Source organism: Poromitra crassiceps (assembly GCF_964638095.1).
Source record: "Poromitra crassiceps genome assembly, chromosome: 20".
Lineage (NCBI taxonomy): Eukaryota > Metazoa > Chordata > Actinopteri > Beryciformes > Melamphaidae > Poromitra > Poromitra crassiceps.
In genome coordinates this window covers 1380127-1400658 of record NC_139637.1, presented here as the reverse complement: position 1 = coordinate 1400658, position 20532 = coordinate 1380127, and the positions used below count along the sequence as shown (strand labels likewise).

At 45.7% G+C, this 20532-nt stretch overlaps 1 protein-coding gene across 1 annotated transcript in view; it reads left to right on the top strand.

Annotated features, from left to right (window-relative positions):
• The window catches only part of LOC310794355 (XK-related protein 7-like), a gene marked incomplete at both ends in the record, with an annotated part of 145742 nt that overhangs the window by 91636 nt on the left and 33574 nt on the right, over nt 1–20532 (top strand). The window contains one exon of the mRNA XM_083656346.1: nt 3015–3214. Coding sequence (XP_083512472.1) covers nt 3015–3214 — 200 coding nt within the window. The remainder of the gene's footprint in view (nt 1–3014; nt 3215–20532) is intronic.

Here is a 20532-nt window from a genome sequence, read left to right as displayed (position 1 = left end):
GGGAGTTCTATAGGAGTCTATTGGACTACCCTGCACATTGTGGGAGTTATATAGAATTATATTGGACTACCCTGCACGTTGTGGGAGCTCTATGGAAGTCTGTTGGACTACCTGCTAGGGCATTCACAGACTAGTCGACTAGTCGACTAGTCGACTAGTAAAACCACTAGTCGACACTGTGCTTAGTAGTCGACTAGTCGTTTTAGCAAAAAAAAAAAAAAAAAAAAAAATTTTTTTTTTTTTTTTTTATCTTTAAGAAAGAACATACATGGACTATCATATCCCATATCCCCCACAAAGAACATCAAAACACAACAAAACAAAACAAGAAAACTGCATAAGATACACAATAATCCAAGAACAAACAAGACTATTGGACAAACAACCAAACAAAAACAATGCATTCAAAGTAAATACATAGATCTTGCCCTGTTGGCAGCTAGGAAATGCATAGCTTTAAATTGGAAACCATCCAATCCCCCAGCTGTAGTTCACTGGTGGAATGAACTCTCAAGCTACCATACGTTGGATAACATTTACTACAAGAGCAAAGGCAGATTCTTAGACATCCCCAAAATATGGCAACCACATACAGAGTTTGACTTTAAGAACTTTTTACCCCAGTGTCATTAGGCTTATCAGGATAGGAGCTGAATGCATTGTTTTTGTTTGGTTGTTTGTCCAATAGTCTTGTTTGTTCTTGGATTATTGTGTATCTTATGCAGTTTTCTTGTTTTGTTTTGTTGTGTTTTGATGTTCTTTGTGGGGGATATGGGATATGATAGTCCATGTATTGTATGTCGTGTAAATACCTCATGTTCTTTCTTAAAGATTAAAAAAAAAAAAAAAAAAAAAAAAAAAAAAAAAAAAAAAAAAATTATTAAAAATAAATTAAAAACGACTAGTCGACTAGTCGACTACCTTTAGGGACGACTAGTCGACTAGTAAAATTCACTAGTCGTGAATGCCCTACTACCTGCATGTTGTGGGAGTTCTATAGAAGTCTGTTGGACTACCCTGCATGTTGTGGGAGTTATATAGAAGTCTGTTGGACTACCCTGCATGTTGTGGGAGTTCTATAGAAGTATGTTGGACTACCCTGCACGTTGTGGGAGTTCTATAGAAGTATGTTGGACTACCCTGCACGTTGTGGGAGTTCTATATAAGTCTGTTGGACTACCCTGCACATTGTGGGAGTTCTATAGAAGTTTATTGGACTACCCTACATGTTGTGGGAGTTCGATAGGAGTCTATTGGACTACCCCGCATGTTGTGGGAGTTCTATAGAACTCTATTGGACTACCCTGCATGTTGTCGGAGTTCTAGGAGACTATGGACTACCCTGCACGCTGTGGGAGTTCTATAGAAGTCTATTGGACTATCCTGCACGCTGTGGGAGTTCTATAGAAGTCTATTGGACTATCCTGCATGTTGTAGGAGTTCTATAGACGTCTATTGGACTATCCTGCACATTGTGGGAGTTCTATAGAAGTCTATTGGACTACCCTGCATGCTGTGCGAGTTCTATAGAAGTCTATTGGACTACCCTGCATGCTGTGCGAGTTCTATAGAAGTCTATTGGACTACCCTGCACATTGTGGGAGTTATATAGAAGTCTATTGGACTACCCTGCACGTTGTGGGAGTTCTACAGAAGTCTATTGGACTACCCTGCACGTTGTGGGAGTTCTACAGAAGTCTATTGGACCACCCTGCATGTCATCACTGTCAGGTGGAAACCTCTCCAAATTCAATCATGTTCTTTCTTCTTCTTTTCATTTAGTTAGTACCCAAAACTAACCTGTGAAAGTTCCAGGTACTTTAAACCAACGGACATATACTGCTTATGGGGACATTCAGACCAAAAGCCTTTTTGGAGCTGCCAGCGTCTTTCTGCGATTCATTCTCTATGTAAGGACGCGCGAGATGTGCTCCTCTTTTAATAAACGCACCTGGCGTTTCAGCGCTGGTGGCATCTGTTGTTTTTGGAGGAGCGCTGTGGGCGTTTTAAAGCTGAAAAAAGTTGAACATTAGAGGAAAAGCGCCCTGATCGTCTTTTTTACTCCTCCTAGCTTTTCTCCTCCCGAGGGATTTTCAACCTCGGCTGCTGCCAGAATTGGCAATCATCTGGCTTTCATGTTGACAGTGAACAACATCAAACAGACAAAACCAGCTGGCTACCGTCCTTGTGGTCGTTGTGTTCTGATCTGTACAAAAAAAACGCTCCGTGCGCTGTGTTTTGTGCACAATGGAACCACTCTCAACATGATTTTCATAGCGTTCTGACTGAAAAAAAACACTTTTGGTGTGAATGTCCCCTATGAATGTTATTATTACACAGTTATCCACGCCCCATTTCATTTATACTTCTCCCGTCCAATCACAGTCATCCACGCTCTCCCACGCTCTCAATATCCAATCGGTGCAAGCCACCTCCTTCCCTTGCTTTGCCGCTGAACAAATCATCATCTCTTACTATGTGGTTTGGCTACTCACCGGTGTCACTCTACAGTTGCTGTCATTCCTGTGTACCAGTTTGGCCCCGCCTCCTCCCCTGCACACCACCATCATGGCTCCCGAGGGATTCACCATGGGGGGAATTTCTATTATATGCATTCCTGATGCCATACCCTCATCATCACAGGAGGAGCATCATCATGGAGCCATACGCCAAACCTTAATCTTGTTTTCTTTATTTTATACGTTTATTTTGAACTTTATTACTAGTCGCTCATGATTGACATAAGATGGGAATTTTTTCTTCCTTGTGAAAAATAGTCTCGCTTTTGTGTTGAGTAAAAGGGGTACCCAGTGGGTTAGAAAGTGAGGCCAAGAAGTCCTGACCAAACGTCAGTATTTGATGAGTTGGTAAAGGTGTGTCAATGCGTCGACCCCGCTGTGTTGATTTCAAAGCTGATCCATGTATCATTTTGACATCGACACACGAGCAAGCAAGGAAATACCCCTAACAATTCTCTCTCTCTCTCCCTCTCTCTCTCCCTCTCTTGCCCTCAGGTATGTCCACGCCCTGTACCTGGGCGCTGCGAGCCGTTGGCACGGCGATGGGCCGCGGCGTCACCTCCACTGGCGCCTGATGTTTGAGAGCGCTGACATCACCATGCTCCGCCTCCTGGAGGCCTTCCTCAAGTCAGCGCCACAGCTCGTCCTCCAGCTCAGCATCATGATCCACGCCCACAGCCTGCTGCCTCTGCAGGGTGAGGAGGGGGAGGGGAGAAAGGGTCTCCTTAGCAGGCTGGATATCGTCACTGTCCTATGACAACCACTTATCTCCAAAACACCAACTTTTCAGGAAATTACAAAAACACCACGTTGTCATATTTCACACAGCTTCATTATAGACAGTTTCCCACTGAATGTGTCATTACATTATTAACTCATTGAGTGCCAATGACGACTATAGTCATCAATTCAAATAGTAACGTAGAGTGCCAATGACGACTAAAGTCGTCAATTGCGTTTTTTTGACGGTGGGACGTGGATCAAAGCCTGATGCATCTCCTGTAAAAGTGTAAAAGGGATTTTGAAGGTGTAGAAGCTATTTTACGGACCCATTAGGTGGCGACAGTGCTCTCCGGATTAGAGAACGATGAGAAAAAAGAGTAGAAGAAGCCGTGTGGGGAAACGGAAATGCTGTAACGTTAGCTGTGCCTGTGAACAGCAGCCAATCTGTCCCACAATTGAGCCCCTCCGTCTCCGCTGCGATAGCCCCTCCACATGATAGTTGCCAGAAAAGGAGCACGACACCAGCGTCTTTCTGAAAAGCCAAATCATTCTCAGCTGGAAGCGCTGGGAGCCGGTGACAAAAACGGCGGAACGATGTGAAAATAGAGCTGGGTGTAGCGCACTTTGAAACATGCAGAGCAAACGTGCAGCAGAGAGCCACCAGAGACAATCCCACGGAGGAGTTTGCAGTTGAGGGGGGTGGGGCACGTACCGACCCAGACAGCAGGCTCGATGGACAGATTGGCAAACAAGCTAGAATACCTGATGCCCACCAACTGTAAATCAAGACCAGCAAGTAGGTGTAGGGTCTGCGCACGCAGGGACCAGCGCTGCTGGTTGCAGCTATAAAATATTATTTTGTCATCAAAATTCCTTTGTTTTCGCCATTTTATTGAAGGAAATTATTTTTGAGGTGTCACTACACAGAAAATAATAGCTTCAGAGTCAGTGATGTGCTTGGAATGCTTCATTTCACAAAAGGCTCATTATCTCAGCTTCTAGTTTGAAACGTCTGTTTTTGGTGAAATCAACCTATCTTCTCCGGCTGATAACTAAAGAACGGAAAATGATATCAATAAACTTTTTTTGCTGATGATACAAGAGAGTCTCATCGTTCTTTGGGCGTGTTCGGTGTTTACATAGTAATATCACACAATATTCTGTGGGTCTTGAGTTATCACTGAAATGCTCTGAAAGGGCTGGCACTGGGAGCATCCGTTTTCCAAAAGTGGCTGGCACTCAATGAGTTAATATCTTATCTGAATAAACTCAAATGATGTTACAGGATTGTCTGGGGCACTTTCTGCCGGCCAGGCAGCAGCGCATGGGCGCCTGCCTTCTAGAGTGCGAGCGTGAGCCGCTGTGCTCCAGGCAGCGGGGATGCGTGGACGGAGCTCTTCACTCTCCCAAGGCGGGGAGAGTGGCTCTGTCATGGGGTTGAGTAGTATCGGAGTAACGTGACATTATTCTCATCAGAAACCATTTTGATTTGCATACTTTAAATGAGTTTGCAGCCCAAGGACAACCCGAAAACACCTTATTGATCCATTTACATCAGATGATGCCAGAATCACACAAAACCAAGCTGAAACACAGCCGGCATTCGATTCGATTCAGCAGCATGCCCGGTCACTCGTGAGTAGGGATGGGTACCGAACTCGGTACTTTTACAGGCACCGACCGAATTACGTCGGTACTGCCCCGTACCAGTTCACATAAAAACGAACGGTACCAAATTTCGGTACTTGAACGCATCTGAGTAATAGAAAGAGAGTGGTGAAAATAGAAATTCCGACGGAACCTTAAGGCAACACGCAAGAGCGCGTTACGTCACTACGTCACTCTGGTTCTGAAAGCAAAACAGGACCAGCCGAAAGCTGTGGCTACACTTTACCAAGATAGACTCAGACAACACTGGTTGCAACATGTGTGATGTGAATTGCAAAGCTGGCCAGGGAAACACCTCAAACTTGAGGAAGCATGGTCAAACACAAGATATATTTAGCTAAATGCTGAAGACTGTAACGTCTTAGATAGGCTGAGGGTGAATGAAGCAGATAGCCTACCGCACCGTTGCTAACGTTAGCAGCACCTCCTCAGCTGTAACGTTGAGAGAGGCATCGACTTCTACAACATCAAGTAACGTTATTTAATTAGCTAGCGTTAGCTGTATTAGTTGTTTCACTGCCGTTGTGGTTGTTAGATAACGGGGCTTTTCACTGTCTTCACAACGACTGCAAACGTTACTACGTTAAACGTTAAACGCTAACGTTACTCTTGCTGCAGTAATTGTCAAGGGTTCAACAGAATGTATTTCCTCAGCCTGTATAGTAGCTATCAACATGAAATAAAAAGCATTTGAGAGCTTAAACCCGTGGGTTTTTATTTGGAAGGGTTACATTTGCCATAATCTTTATTAACATTTCTTAAAATGCATTAGAATATTTTTAATTTTAATTTTTGGGGTTAAAGATAATTTTTTTTTTTAATGAACATTAGGGCAAATATAATACGAAAAGCCAAAGGGTTAAGCTCTCAAATGCTTTTTATTTTATGTTTCTATGTGCTACAGAGCCTGAGATATGAAGGCTTTAGTGAATACTGACCGCTCTCTCTGAGAAGTTTGGATTTTTTTTTTTTTTACAACTGTAATTTTTTTTGTTATTAGAGCGTGTAAAGTACCGAAAATGGTACCGTTTTGGGTACCGTACCGAATTCCAGGTACCGGTATCGTACCGGTATCGGTTCAAATGTGAACGGTACCCATCCCTACTCGTGAGGTGGTGGGGGGGCATGGAGGTCCGACTGTCACATACGCGATGTGATGGGCGGTTCAAGGATCCAATGGTGGTACGTGTTACATAGATTACCCAGTAAAACATGTTTTCATTGGTTATTTAAATGTCAAAACCTGCCAGTAGATGGAGGAGAATGGATATATTCCATTTATATTAAAAAGTAAAAATCATCAAAAATTGACTTAAGTGTTTTCATTGGACAGCGATGATCTACTCCAGCACTCAGCAATTCGCTTTGCCACAGGTGCACCCTTCCAGCCCGTTCTCACTCAGAGCCCCACTGCGACGTCCTTAACACTTTGTCAATCACCTTTAGCGACGTCCTTACCGATTTGGCAGGCGCCTTTAGCGATGTCCTTAACACTTTGGCAAGTGCCTTTAGCGACGTCCTTAACACTTTGTCAAGCACCTTTAGCGATGTCCTTAACACTTTGTCAAGTGCCTTTAGTGACGTCCTTAACACTTTGGCAAGCGCCTTTAGCGACATCCTTAACACCACTTTGTCAAGTGCCTTTAGTGACGTCCTTAACACTTTGGCAAGCGCCTTTAGCGACATGCTTAACACTTTGTCAAGTGCCTTTAGTGACGTCCTTAACACTTTGTAAAGCACCTTTAGCGATGTTCTTAACAATTTGTCAAGTGCCTTTAGCGACGTCCTTACCGCTTTGTCAATCACCTTTAGCGACGTCCTTACCGATTTGGCAAGCGCATTTAGCGATGTCCTTAACACTTTGGCAAGCGCCTTTAGCGACGTCCTTAACACTTTGTCAAGCGCCTTTAGCGATGTCCATAACACTTTGTCAAGCGCCTTTAGTGAAGTCCTTAACACTTTGTCAAGCGCCTTTAGTGATGTCCTTAACACTTTGTCAAGCGCCTTTAGCGATGTCCTCAACACTTTGTCAAGCGCCTTTAGCAACGTGTTTAACACTTTGTCAAGAGCCTTTAGCGACGTCCTTAACACTGTCTCAAGCGCCTTTAGTGACGTCCTTTCCGCTTTGTCAAGCGCCTTTAGTGAGGTCCTTAACACTTTGTCAAGAGCCTTTAGCGACGTCCTTGACACTTTCTCAAGCGCCTTTAGTGACGTCCTTACCGCTTTGTCAAGCGCCTTTAGTGAGGTCCTTAACACTTTGTCAAGCGCCTTTAGTGACGTCCTTAACACTTTGGCAAGCGCCTTTAGCGACGTCCTTACTGCTTTATCAAGCGCCTTTAGCGATGTCCTTAACACTTAGTCAAGCGCCTTTAGCGACGTCCTTAACACTTTGGCAAGCGCCTTTAGTGACGTCCTTACTGCTTTATCAAGCGCCTTTAGTGATGTCCTTAACACTTTGTCAAGCGCCTTTAACGACGTCCTTAACACTTTGTCAAAAGCCTTTAGCGACATCCTTACTGCTTTGTCAAGCGCCTTTAGTGACGTCCTTAACACTTTGGCAAGCGCCTTTAGCGACATCCTTAACACTTTGTCAAGTGCCTTTAGTGACGTCCTTAACACTTTGTCAATCACCTTTAGCGACGTCCTTACCGATTTGGCAAGCGCCTTTAGCGATGTCCTTAACACTTTGGCAAGAGCCTTTAGCGACGTCCTTAACAATTTGTCAAGCGCCTTTAGCGATGTCCATAACACTTTGTCAAGCGCCTTTAGTGAAGTCCTTAACACTTTGTCAAGCACCTTTAGTGATGTCCTTAACACTTTGTCAAGCGCCTTTAGCGACGTCCTCAACACTTTGTCAAGCGCCTTTAGCAACGTGCTTAACACTTTGTCAAGAGCCTTTAGCAACGTCCTTAACACTTTCTCAAGCGCCTTTAGTGACGTCCTTACCGCTTTGTCAAGCGCCTTTAGTGAGGTCCTTAACACTTTGTCAAGAGCCTTTAGCGACGTCCTTAACACTTTCTCAAGCGCCTTTAGTGACGTCCTTACCGCTTTGTCAATCGCCTTTAGTGAGGTCCTTAACACTTTGTCAAGCGCCGTTAGTGACGTCCTTAACACTTTGGCAAGCGCCTTTAGCGACGTCCTTACTGCTTTATCAAGCGCCTTTAGCGATGTCCTTAACACTTTGTCAAGCGCCTTTAGCGACGTCCTTAACACTTTGTCAAACGCCTTTAGCGACATCCTTACTGCTTTGTCAAGCGCCTTTACCGACGTCCTTACCACTTTGTCAAGCACCTTTAGCGATGTCCTTAACACTTTGTCAAGCGCCTTTAGCGATGTCCTTAACACTTTGTCAAGCGCCTGTAGCGACGTCCTTAACACTTTGTCAAGCGCGCAACGTCCTTACTGCTTTGTCAAGCGCCTTTAGCGACGTCCTTAACACTCTGTCAAGTGCCTTTAGCAACATCCTTAACACTTTGTCAAGTGCCTTTAGCGACATCCTTAACACTTTGTCAAGCGCCTTTAGCGACGTCCTTAACACTTAGTCAAGTGCCTTTAGTGACGTCCTTACCGTTTTGTCAAGCACCTTAGCGACGTCCTTAACACTTTGTCAAGTGCCTTTAGCGAGGTCCTCACCACCTTGTCAAGTGCCCTTAGTGATGTCCTTAACACTTTGTTAAGCGCCTTTAGCGACATCCTTAACACTCTGTCCTCAACACTTTGTCAAGTGCCCTTAGCGACGTCCTTACTGTTTTGTCAAGCGCCTTTAGCCCCGTCCTCAACACTTTGTCAAGCGCCTTTAGCGACGTCCTCAACACTTTGTCAAGTGCCTTTAGCGACGTCCTTAACACTGTGCCAAGCGCCTTTAGCGACGTCCTCAACACTTTGTCAAGCGCCTTTAGCGACGTCCTCAACACTTTGTCAAGTGCCTTTAGCGACGTCCTTAACACTGTGCCAAGCGCCTTTAGTGACGTCCTTAACACTTTGTCAAGCGCGCAACGTCCTTACTGCTTTGTCAAGCGCCTTTAGCGACATCCTTAACACTTTGTCAAGAGCCTTTAGCGATGTCCTTAGCACTTTGTCAAGAGCCTTTGGCGACGTCCTTAACACTTTGTCAAGCGCCTTTAGCGACATCCTTAACACTTTGTCAGCTCAGTGGCCTTGTGGTTTGAGTGTCCGCCCTGAGACTGGGAGGCTGTGAGTCATACCAAAGACTATAAAATGGGACCCAGAAATACTCCACTTCCCACAATGCACTGGGCTTGTGGCCTTCTAATAAGTCCACGCCCAGCCCGCAGGCAGGCCCTGGGGGCGCTGGCTAAAAAACAACATTATTCACGCAATCTTGCTACTACTCAACTTTACTTGATGGCAAGGGTTAAATGTGTAGTTAGCGCGTGCATGGCGAAGAAGAGGAGAGAAGCAGAGGAAACGGGCAAAGCGGTTATTTCGCATTGTTTCCCAAAAGATTGAGTGCTACGGCTAGCCTAGGTAGCTAGCATTAGCATAGGGCTCCATTAGCTGGGACCTGCAAGTTTGCAGTAGTCATTTCAAAGAGGACTATCAGCGTTCTTTTCTAGCCACGGAGACAGCTCAGAGTCGGAAAAGATTGAGGGAAGACTGCTTGCAATACAAATCTACAGCTCTATGTCGATAGCTGCAATGTACATATTTTATTCATTTTGATATCGTTTTAAAATGCTTGATTTTACCTGTCTTGTCTTTTCACCATCATCGCTGGCCAGCCTCCCCTCGCTGTCTACATTTTCACTTTCCAGGACTTGGCATACAGTATATCATCAATTTCAATTTGTGAATTATAAAGTTATCTATATATAGATATATCTTATTTTACATCACTTACCACAGCAAGTCAAGGATTTGAAATCATTCAAATATGTTTTCATTCAGATGTGAATTCAATCCATAAGTAACACAATGACAGAATGTGGCTATTTTGGTCATGGGTTTCATACACTTTCTGTAATAAACATCTAAAGCAAAAATCTTATCAGATGGGGTGCTCTGGGACATACTCTTATCAAATGAGGGTCAGTGGTCTAATGTGGCACAGTTTAGGGGTGCTTGACATGAAAAGTTTGAGAACCACTGTCTTAGAAAATGCAGTAGGATTTCTATGACAAACTGATCTGTGATTTCTACTGGCATAAATGAAGACATTTTATAGGTTGGTGTGAAAATCAACAGCTCTGCATCCCATGTGTTTATACTTTGTTTTTACAAGAGTAAAAAGTTCACGTTTCTTTGGTTAACACAGTAGTATTGATGCAGGTGCAGAAATAATAGATGCCAGCAATAATTATAATAATAATAATAATAATAGCTTGGATTTATATAGCACCTTTCAAGGAACCCAAGGCCGCTTCACAGAGCACAAAAGATGACGGACACACATAGATGACAACAAACGGCAACAAAGAACAGAAAGAGACTAGCTGCCGAAGGCTGTGTTGAACAGGTGAGTTTTGAGTAGAGTTTTGAAGGTAGCCAGTGATGGGGCGTTGTGGATTTCGGCTGGGAGAGAGTTCCAAAGGGTGGGGGCCCCAAAGGTCCGCAGGCGGGAGTGGGGTATGGAGAGGAGACCCGAGTTGGAGGACCTCAGGTTCCGGGACGGGGTGTAGGTTGCAGGAGGTCAGACAGGTACTGAGGGGCGAGGGCGTGGAGGGATTTGTATGTGAGGAGTAGGATTTTATACAGGATACGGGACTTGACCGGGAGCCAGTGGAGGTGGATAAGGGTGGGAGTGATGTGCTGCCAGGGTTTGGTGCAGGTCAGAACCCTGGCAGCTGAGTTTTGTACATATTGGAGCCTGTCCAGGGTTTTGTTGGGAACCCCGAACAGGACTCCGTTACAGTAGTCCAGGCGGGAGGTGATGAAGGCATGTATGAGGGTTTCAGCAACAGAATCAGAGAGTGATGGCCGGAGTCGGGAGATGTTTCTGAGGTGGTAGAAGGCAGATTTGGTGATGGTTTTGATGTGGGAATGGAAGGAGAAAGTGGAGTCGAGGATGACGCCCAGGTTGCGGACTTCAGTGGATGGTGAGATGGAGCAGCCGTCTACATCGAGGAGGAGATCTCCAACCTTCCTGAGCAGTGCCGCCAGTGCCACAACCATGAGCTCGGTCTTTTTACTGTTGAGTTTGAGGAGATTAGATGACATCCAGGATTTGATATCACGGAGGCAGTTGACAATTGCCTGGGGGGGGAGGTGGGTGGATGGTTTTGTGGAGATGTATAGCTGCGTGTCATCGGCATAGCAGTGAAAGTTTAGACTATGGTGGTGGATGATCTGGCCGAGGGGGAGCATGTAGGTGGTGAAGAGGGGAGGTCCAAGCACGGAGCCTTGAGGCACGCCGTGGTGTACTGGGGCAGGGGTGGAGGTATGTTCATTTATTGTGACAAACTGTTGCCGGTTGGAGAGGTAGGAGGAGAACCAGGCCGTGCCGGTGAGGCCCAGGTGGTTGGAAAGGTGGTTGAGGAGAATGGTGTGAGAGACTGTATCGAAGGCTGCAGAGAGGTCCAGGAGGATGAGAATGGTGATGTGGCCGGAGTCAGCAGCAGTGAGGAGGTCGTTTGTGATTTTAATGAGAGCAGTCTCTGCTGTGGTGGATTCTGAAACCAGATTGAAAGAGCTCATAGAGCTCATGGTTGGACATGTGCTGGTGGAGTTGGGCGGCAACTGCTCTTTCCAGGATTTTGCTAAGGAAAGGAAAGTTGGAGATCGGGCGGTAGTTGTTGAAGTCGTCGGGGTCCAGGGCTGGCTTTTTGAGGATGGGTTAGACTGAGGCTGTTTTGAAACTGGAGGGAACTGTACCAGATTGAAGAGAGCAGTTGATGATGTCAGTCATGATGGGGCAGAGAGTTGGAAGGGCTGCCTTGACCAGGGCAGAAGGTATGGGGTCAAGAGAGCAGGTGGAGGCCTTGGCCTTGGAGACCAGTTTGGCAACGTGAGGGGCATCAACAGGGGAAAAGGAGGAGAGGCGGCAATGAGGGAGGCATACAGTGGCGGGAGGGGCATCATGGGGTTGGGATGCAAGTGGTGAAGGGGAAGCCTGGAGTTGCTGGTGGATAGAATCAACTTTAGCCTGGAAGAAGTCCAGGAACTTAGAGCAGAGGTTGGAGGAGCCTGAGGGGTGAGGGGCAGAGAGGGGACTGAGAAGCCGGTGAATGGTGGAGAACAGCATCCTGGGGTGGTTTTGCTGGTTAGAAATGAGAGTAGAGTAGTAGTGGGTCTTGGTCTGGGAGAGAGCAGTTTTGTAGGCAGTCACATGGTCTTTATAGGCCTCACGGTGGACGGTGAGGCCGGTTTTTTTGGAGAGCCGCTTGAGACCGCGGCCGGCAGCCTTCATGGAGCGAAGTTCAGTGGAGAACCAGGGAGTGGGGTGAGTGAGGGAAACAGTCCGGGTTATAAGGGGGGCCAGTGAGTCGAGGCAGAGGGATAGGGAGGCGTTGTAATGGGCAACCAGACCGTCCACGGAGGAGTCAGGGGGATCAGAGACCAGAAGCGTGGCAATTGTGTTGGAGAGGGCTGGTGCACTCACTTCCTTGATCTTCCTGAACGTGATGGTACGGTGGTGGCGCTGCCTGGGGAGGGGGAGAGGGACAGTGAAAAGGATGGCAAGGTGGTCGGATATGGCAAAGTCAAGACACTGCAGGTTTGAGGGAGTTGTGCCAGAGGAACACACCAGGTCCAATGTGTGGCCTTTGGCGTGGGTGGGGCCTTGAACATGTTGTTTGAAGTTGAAGCAGTCGAGCAGAGATGTGAGTTCAGCAGCGAAGGTGCAGGTGGTGGAGTCCATATGAATATTGAAGTCACCAATCAGGAGTGTGGATGGGGACAGAGGGCAGACAGTGGTGAGGAGCTCGGATAGCTCAGACATGAATGTGGTAGATGGTTTGGGGGGGCGGTATACGAGGACAACCTGGAGTTGTAAAGACCCAGCCAGTGTGAGGGCAAGACACTCAAATGAGGTGGTATGTTGAACTGGGAGCTGTTTGATCAGGATCTTGTCTCGATGGATGACAGCCAGCCCACCACCGCGGCCCGAGGGGCGGTGCTTCTGGATGTAGGCATAGCCTGGTGGTGTGGCTTGGTTGAGAGAGAGAAAGACCTGTTGATTTTGCCATGTCTCAGTTAGGCAGAGAAAATCCAATTTCTTTTCGTTTATGGTGTCATGGATGAGTAATGATTTATTGTTTAAGGAGCGTGTGTTGAGCAGCATGAAGATGGCAGAGTTGTTGACAGAAGGAGATGATGAGAGCAGTGTGGAGGGAGTAGCACAGTCAGCACAGGCCAGGGACCTCAAGGTGGAAGTGGTCACGTGAGGTTTGTTGTGATGACGTAATCCGTGTGTGACAGTGCGCTCGCTGCACCAGATGGACGGAGTAGCATGATCAGAAACAGACGAGTAGATGAGCCTTCGTCGGGAGCCTCTGTGGATATACCCGGGACGGCGTAGTAATCCCAGCTATCGGATGGTTGGAATACAGAGGGGTGGAGAGATGTGGTTATTGAGTTTGCGAAGCAGGGAGGTGGAGTATTGCAGCATAGTGGAGGCCGGTTAGCAGGAAGCTAACGCTAACACGGGCTAACGGGCTAACCGCACCAGACAGCAGAGGCGATCGGGGGAAACGTTGTGGGGACAGACAGAGCAATCCAGGAATTGTCCGAGTATCGTGAGAGAGACGTCCAGATGGGAGAAAAGGTAGCGCTACTCCAGAGATGTTGAAAAGTGCCGGTGGATTGGGGCTAACAGCTGATCCACAGCCACAGGCAGCGTTGCTCAAAGACCTCAAAGAATCTACTGCATCTAATGTAAATATCAACCTATTCGCTAGAGATTTTACAACCCCATACCGGCATGACTGATTAAAGTGGCAAATAACCAAAGCAACATATATTTAAATTTTTAATACAGGTTCTGACAATATATAAACACTATGCAAAATATAATAATAAGATGTAGCCTACAGAAAGATTTCGAAAATATTCTTCTACAGATGCAGCCAGCCAAAGTGGGACCAATCCACCGCGACTGTCCGGCGTGCAAAGTGCGGTGCTGCTGCGGTGCCGATATTTTTTTTCCACCCTGGAAGTCCACTTCTGTTTTCACCCACCAGGAGGTGCAAAAACACACCGTCTGATTAGCTTTCTGAAAGACTGACTTCGCCCTGTGATTAGCCTCTCAGAGCACTACACCGTCAGTAGAGGGTAACTGTTTATAGTGTTTAGACATCAATAAACCGTAGGCTATTTCATTCATTCATCTGATGTCAAGTGGATTTGAGAATTATTCTCGTGTATTGTGGAATTATTGTGGTGTAAGATTGATTTCCCTCTGATCAAGTAAAGTTTGTAAGTGCGACTTGAATAGTCCAGGTGATCCAGCTGCTGATCAGCAGCTCAGACAGCCTCAAACACGAGGTGATTGACAGCTCTATAATTCGCAAAATAGCAGTGGATGGAAACGTGCATTATTTCGCATTTCCTTTTGCCGACTTTCTGAAAATTTGATTAAAAGTTGCGATACATTTGGATGGAAACCCACCTACAGTCTCCGAATTTCCCAGGCATGCTTATAACTCGTTCTATGTGCGTGTTGTATATATACCGCTGGGAAAAATGTGCTTTACAGTTATGGTGTTAAGTCATATAGTCAAAAAATGTATTTGGTCCAACATTTAAATATTCCAGAATTACACGATGTGGTAAAATAAATACCATTACTATCTACCACTTATTTACGTAGATGAAACGTTTGATGAAACGCTTGATGAAACGTCCATTGCATCATGGGACAGATATGCAAATCATTGCCTGCGCACTGCATGGGTAGGAGGGCGAGAGGAACATGTCAGCTATGCTGACATGTGTGTGTGTGTGTGTGTGTGTGCTGCTAAATTAAAGGTCCTATTCCGTGCAAAAGCTGTTTTTACTTGTAAATGCATATATACTGCTGTCATCCCTCCCTGTAATGAGTGGTCACAACCTCAGAACTGCCACAGTTGGATTTGTCCCTATCCAGCTTCACCCTGCAGTCTCCTTCAAGCCACGTCCCTTACACTCTGTTCCCCCAGACGGGTTAATGTGACGTCAGTCGGGTCCTTAAGCATACTGCGCGCGGTCTCTCTCACACAAGCTACCTGCATCATTTTGTCTATAGCCACAAAATTAACACTTCTAGCTGGAGCGACGCCAACTGTACGTGATCCAGCAACTGCGGAGGTGCATTCGGTAAGTCTAGGCATTTTGAGATGTCCTCTTCAGCGTAGCAACCGTTAAGTTAGCGATAGCTCATTGCTAACGTTAGTTGTGGACACAACCTAGCGTGCTGGTCCACGGCCGCTAATCTGATTGGCCGCTGGGAGCCTGGGGTGGGCTCTCCCTCAGTGGCTAATGGGAACTGTTAGTTCTGAATATATTATAGAAACAGACCATTCTTGGGAAGCAACGAGATGAGGAAGTGACAACTCCGTCAGAACGAACGGGGTTGCTATATTTTCGACAAATTAATCCAGAATCATGTTTTATGGAACTTCACCCCCCCCCCAATCGCACCGAGTCCACCAGCTTATATGTGAAAGCGACAGTATGAGAACAGTCCTAACACATTACATTCCGGCGATGTCTTGCCACACACATGCTCTATGGGTCAGCTTGGGGGACAGCACCGGCCTGGCGGAGATCTGCACTCCACTGAGTGCACTTTTCTAGTTTGAAATGTAAACCTGTTGGTTTGCAATAGAAAATCATTTCAACAGGGCTTTTTCCTGGATCAGAATGGGCCTTAATGCACTGTGAATAGCAATGCCCATTCACGCAGATTCCAATGTAGACAATGGACTCACTTTGGGATGAAAAAGGTGACTGTTTTCAATGGAAGATGGACTTAACTCAAAACTTTGTCAAAGTAGCCTAATGTTGTGTGGAATATGGTAAACATATTTATTTGGTTTGAATAAAGTTTTCTATACATAAACTGGATTTCCCCTGTTTCCCAATTATAAGTATAACACTTTGTCAAGCGCCTTTAGCGACGTCCTTAACACTTTGTCAAGCGCCTTTAGCGACGTTCTTAACACTTTGTCAAGCGCCTTTCGCGACGTCCTTAACACTTTGTCAAGCGCCTTTCGCGACATCCTTAACACTTTGACAAGAGCCTTTAGCGACATCCTTAACACTTTGTCAAGCGCCTTTAGCCTTTAGACTTTTATCATCATTGTTGATGTTATTCTTTTCTGCTCTCCTCTTCCCCCTTCCCCTGCTCCTCCCCACCTCCACCCTTTCCCTGCTTTCTCCTCCCCCATCCCTCAACTTTTCCCTACTCTCTGCTCCCCCACATTTCCCTCCCCCTTTCTCCCTTTCTTTCTGTGTCTCTCTATCGATTGTTCAATCATGTTGTCATTATTACTACTGTACTTGTTATTGTTGTGTCAGCTATAGATTTAGCTAGACATATTCTCTGTGAAGTCTCTGAGACATGCTTGAGAATTAGGGCTATACAAATAAACTTGACTTGACTTTGGCAAAATATTGTATGCAATTAGTGTAAATAAAACTCATAAACTGAGGGACAGAGTGAGAGAGAGAGGGAGAGCAAAATATAGAGAGCAAAGGAGAGAAGTGTGTGTGTGTGTGTGTGTGTGTGTGTGTGTGTGTGTGTGTGTTTGTTGAGGGCAGGTATCAGTGGGAGGGTTGATGCTTTATTCATGTCCCTCTTACAAGGAACAGATTGGCTTTTGATGAATAAAACAAAACATTGACGCACACACACTCAACATACACACACACTCAATACACACAGACACACACAAACACACGTAAGACACATTTAAGTTGTACAAAACAAACAGTCTAGGCTAGGGACACAAATAGATTTACACACACGCACACACGCACACACACACACAGACACGTGGGCACGCACGCACGCACGCACGCGCACGCACACACACACACACACACACACACACACACACACTCACTCACACACAACCTAAAGTATGTTGATCTGCATTAATGTTTTCATGTATTTAGATGCATGCATAGGCATAGGCATACACAAACACAAACACACACACACAGTAGACAAGCTCTTCAAGTCTCTTTTTTTACCCAACAAAAAGGAGTGAAGGACAAAGAGGAGACAGAAGAAGAGAGAGAAACAATGGTAGAGAGAGAGAGACATGGAGAGAGAGAGATATGGTGGGGGAGAGAGGGGTGGAGAGAGAGAGAGAAGGCAAGGCAAGACAAAGTGTATTTACATAGCATATTTAAAACAACCGCAGTTGACCAAAGTGATAACATGTAAGCAAATATAAAATAGGTACATTTAAGAAACTGTAATAAACAGTATTAAACACAGAAATAAACACAGTAAGATGAAGTGGAAGTGACAGCTCAGCTCCAGTTGAAAGGCACAGAGTAAAGATGAGTCTTTAGTAGCTACTTAAAGGACTCTAAGCACTCAGCAGTTTGTATGTAAAAACACTGAGGATCAATAAGGATAAATAAGGATGTATTCGCATCTGTCTCGTTTGGAACAGTTGTTCCGAAACAGTTCGTTTGGGGGAGGGTGAACACAGGAATCACACTCGGATGCGGGACGAAACAAGCGGGCTGAGATCGCCAAGAACGTGTGGTCTCGGTCCACTTCCAAATGAACTCTGGTGTGGTTCATTTGTGGTGAGAACATGATCCAACCTCGATCCGACACAACTACAGGAAATGGTGCGCATTTTGGGATAAACCTGCCGTAGTCAGCTGCGCTGTGCGTAATGGCCTGAAGAACGCACATTTTTATCAGTTAAAAACGACATCTTCATTCTTTGGATCCTGTTTTGGCGACTCGTGAAATAACATTTGCGTGGATAAACGTTGGGGGATTTTTGCATGATTGCATCATCAGTTTGAACTTGACCAACTTCCCTCTGGTCTCCATTATGGTAAATGCAAACAAGTCGCAGTAATCAGAGCCAGCCTTCTTCTATGATACAATCAGACTGATGGCAGTGCCTTCCTCGAGGAAGACACTGCACAATGTCCATGTATAGGCTATTATTAAATGATTTATTAATATTCCTGACAGGACAGGTGTTCATATGCGTAATGCTCTGGAGTCTCCGTGATACTAGGCTTATTCCTTATCATTTGCCCATATCAGGACGCTTCTGCATTACGTCATTTTGTAATCGTTGTTCCGTTTTAAACCCGGAAGTAGATCCTTAGCATTTTTAGACTTGCCAAAAAGCTGTTTATAAGCAAAAAAACAAACTGTTATAAAGTTTTAATATTTTTTCGGATGAGAACGTACCATTTCAAATATGTGACCTGGCTGTGTGACCTGGCTGTGTGACCGGTCGGACTAGCTAGTATCTGTCAACCCCTACAGTAGGCTACTGCCTGGCAGTGAGAAAACACTGTCAATGTGCTTTTGTAACTAACGTTAAATGCCGACCGGGTACAGCCATCGGCTCCTCGCAGCAGTAACGCTGTGAGCATGTCTGAAGTTGGCCGCAGTGTAGCTGCTGAATGTTTTCAAACAAACTGCATTCATAGTTTACACTTGTTTGTAGTTACAGTTGTTTGTCTGTACAGTTGTACAGATATTTACCGGCCGGCTAATGCTGAACCGGAAGAACAAATACAATTGCGTCCGACACAGTTGTGAGGGTCTTGTTTTGTCTTTACCGAATTACTAGATTTTTTTTCTTTTTCCGTTTTAAAACGGAAAATCAATCAGTGAATGCGGGGAAAATGAGGAGAGGAGGAGGCGCATGCGCGACATTTCCGCTGAGGTTTCAGTCTCAGAAAACAGGAAGAGAGGAGTTGTATGGTCTGAAGTTTGCTTATTACGTTTTGACAACTTATTGCAGTTATGGCCGCACTTGAACATAATCATAACTTGATCCACAAACTGTTTGACAGTGGACAAACAGTCCACGATCAACGATCAGTGCCGCTCTGCAGCTTTCTGGTGCTCCGCGCTGCTCAGTTAGTAACGTTATTTCGTTATTTTTTATGTTGTTTGTCGTTTTTATGTTGTCCTCTCCATGTGGCCATGCTTGCAAACTTATATCAGCTATAACAGATGTTTATGTAACACAGAGCTGCCAAGTCTCACCCATTGAGAGTGAGAGTCACGCAATTTAACCTCTTCACACGCGCACACGCCACACTTGCTATTTCACACGCTCATAAATGTTTCCCTCTCACTTCTTATATTTCCATAACTCGCTGCTTGCGGCTTGCCATAGTTCGAGTCTGTCACAGGGTGAGCCCGCCCTATTCTGCCTCTGATTGGCTGACCGATATTCTTACCCTAACTTTAACCAATCATCAGTCAGTCCCCCCTGCCTACATCTAACGAGAGCCGTATAATAGAGGATGTTGCGTATCGGATAGCGTCTTCACTTCACGTGAAGACTCAGGTAGGTAGGAGCTGGCATTTATACCCGTGAAAATGGCAGAGTGTTTGATGGGAAATGCGTGACGTTCGCCGGGCGCTAATGTGCTCAGTATGAGCGAGAAGCGCCCGGCTAGCGGGGTAAGTGAAGAGCGTGGCACATTGCTGCTGTGGGTTTAACATCAAACAACCGTGACAAGCAGTGTTCATTAAAATCATCACGCATGTGTGAGCTAATTGATACTTACTATGAGCTAAGGGGATTTACATTAACTGCACACTTGGATTTTTGTCTGTTTGAAAGATGTCAGGGAAGAAGAAGCAGCAGAGAGATCTGCTGTCATTCTGGGCAGTGAAGGGTCAACCACCCCCTCCCTGCCAAACTTGCCAGGTCAGAGGAAACAGTGGAGGATCTGACAGAAAATGACAGAGCGGAGGAAAATGAGACTCCAGAAGACACAGAGGATGAAATAGTGGAAGAGACAGAGAATCAGACTGCAGACTGCAGACAGGAGATGAGGGAGTAGAAGAGAGTAAAGACAGAGAGAGAGCACGAGGAGGCTGACAGTGCAGGGAGAGCAGCTGGCATGGGGGTGAAGACTGAATAATTACATCACAACAGTAATCCAATGTTAATTTAAATTGAGATATCCCTCTAAATCTACCCTAAAAAAGGGCCAAATTTTTTTTGCCGGCAAATCGCATTTTCCAGCCAGCTTCGCTGGCTGGAAAATCTCACTCCTAACTGTGGCTGAAACTTGGCAGCCCTGTGTAACATTACATTAACGTTAGCTAGCAAGCTAACGTTAGCTTTCATCTGTTATATTTGAGGCAAACCTGCCACTCATGTTGTGGTGTTGTACACTATGGTCTATAACGTAGCGACTAGCTAGCTTGTCTGTCTGACCGTCTGCATGTCTCTTTGTCTGTCAATCTGTCTCACTGTCTGCCTACCTGACTGCAGTCAGCAGGGAGACAGACAGTCGGTATACGTCAGTCAGTGACTGACTGAGTGACTTTCTGTCTGTCTGTCAGACTGACTGCCTGTCTACCTGACTGACTGTCTGTCTGTCTACCTGACTGACTGACTGACTGACTGACCGACCGACCGACCGTCTGTCTGTCTCACTGTCTGCCTGTGTACCTGACTGACTGTCAGTGTCTGAACTGACTGTGTGTTTCACTGTTCAACTGTCTACC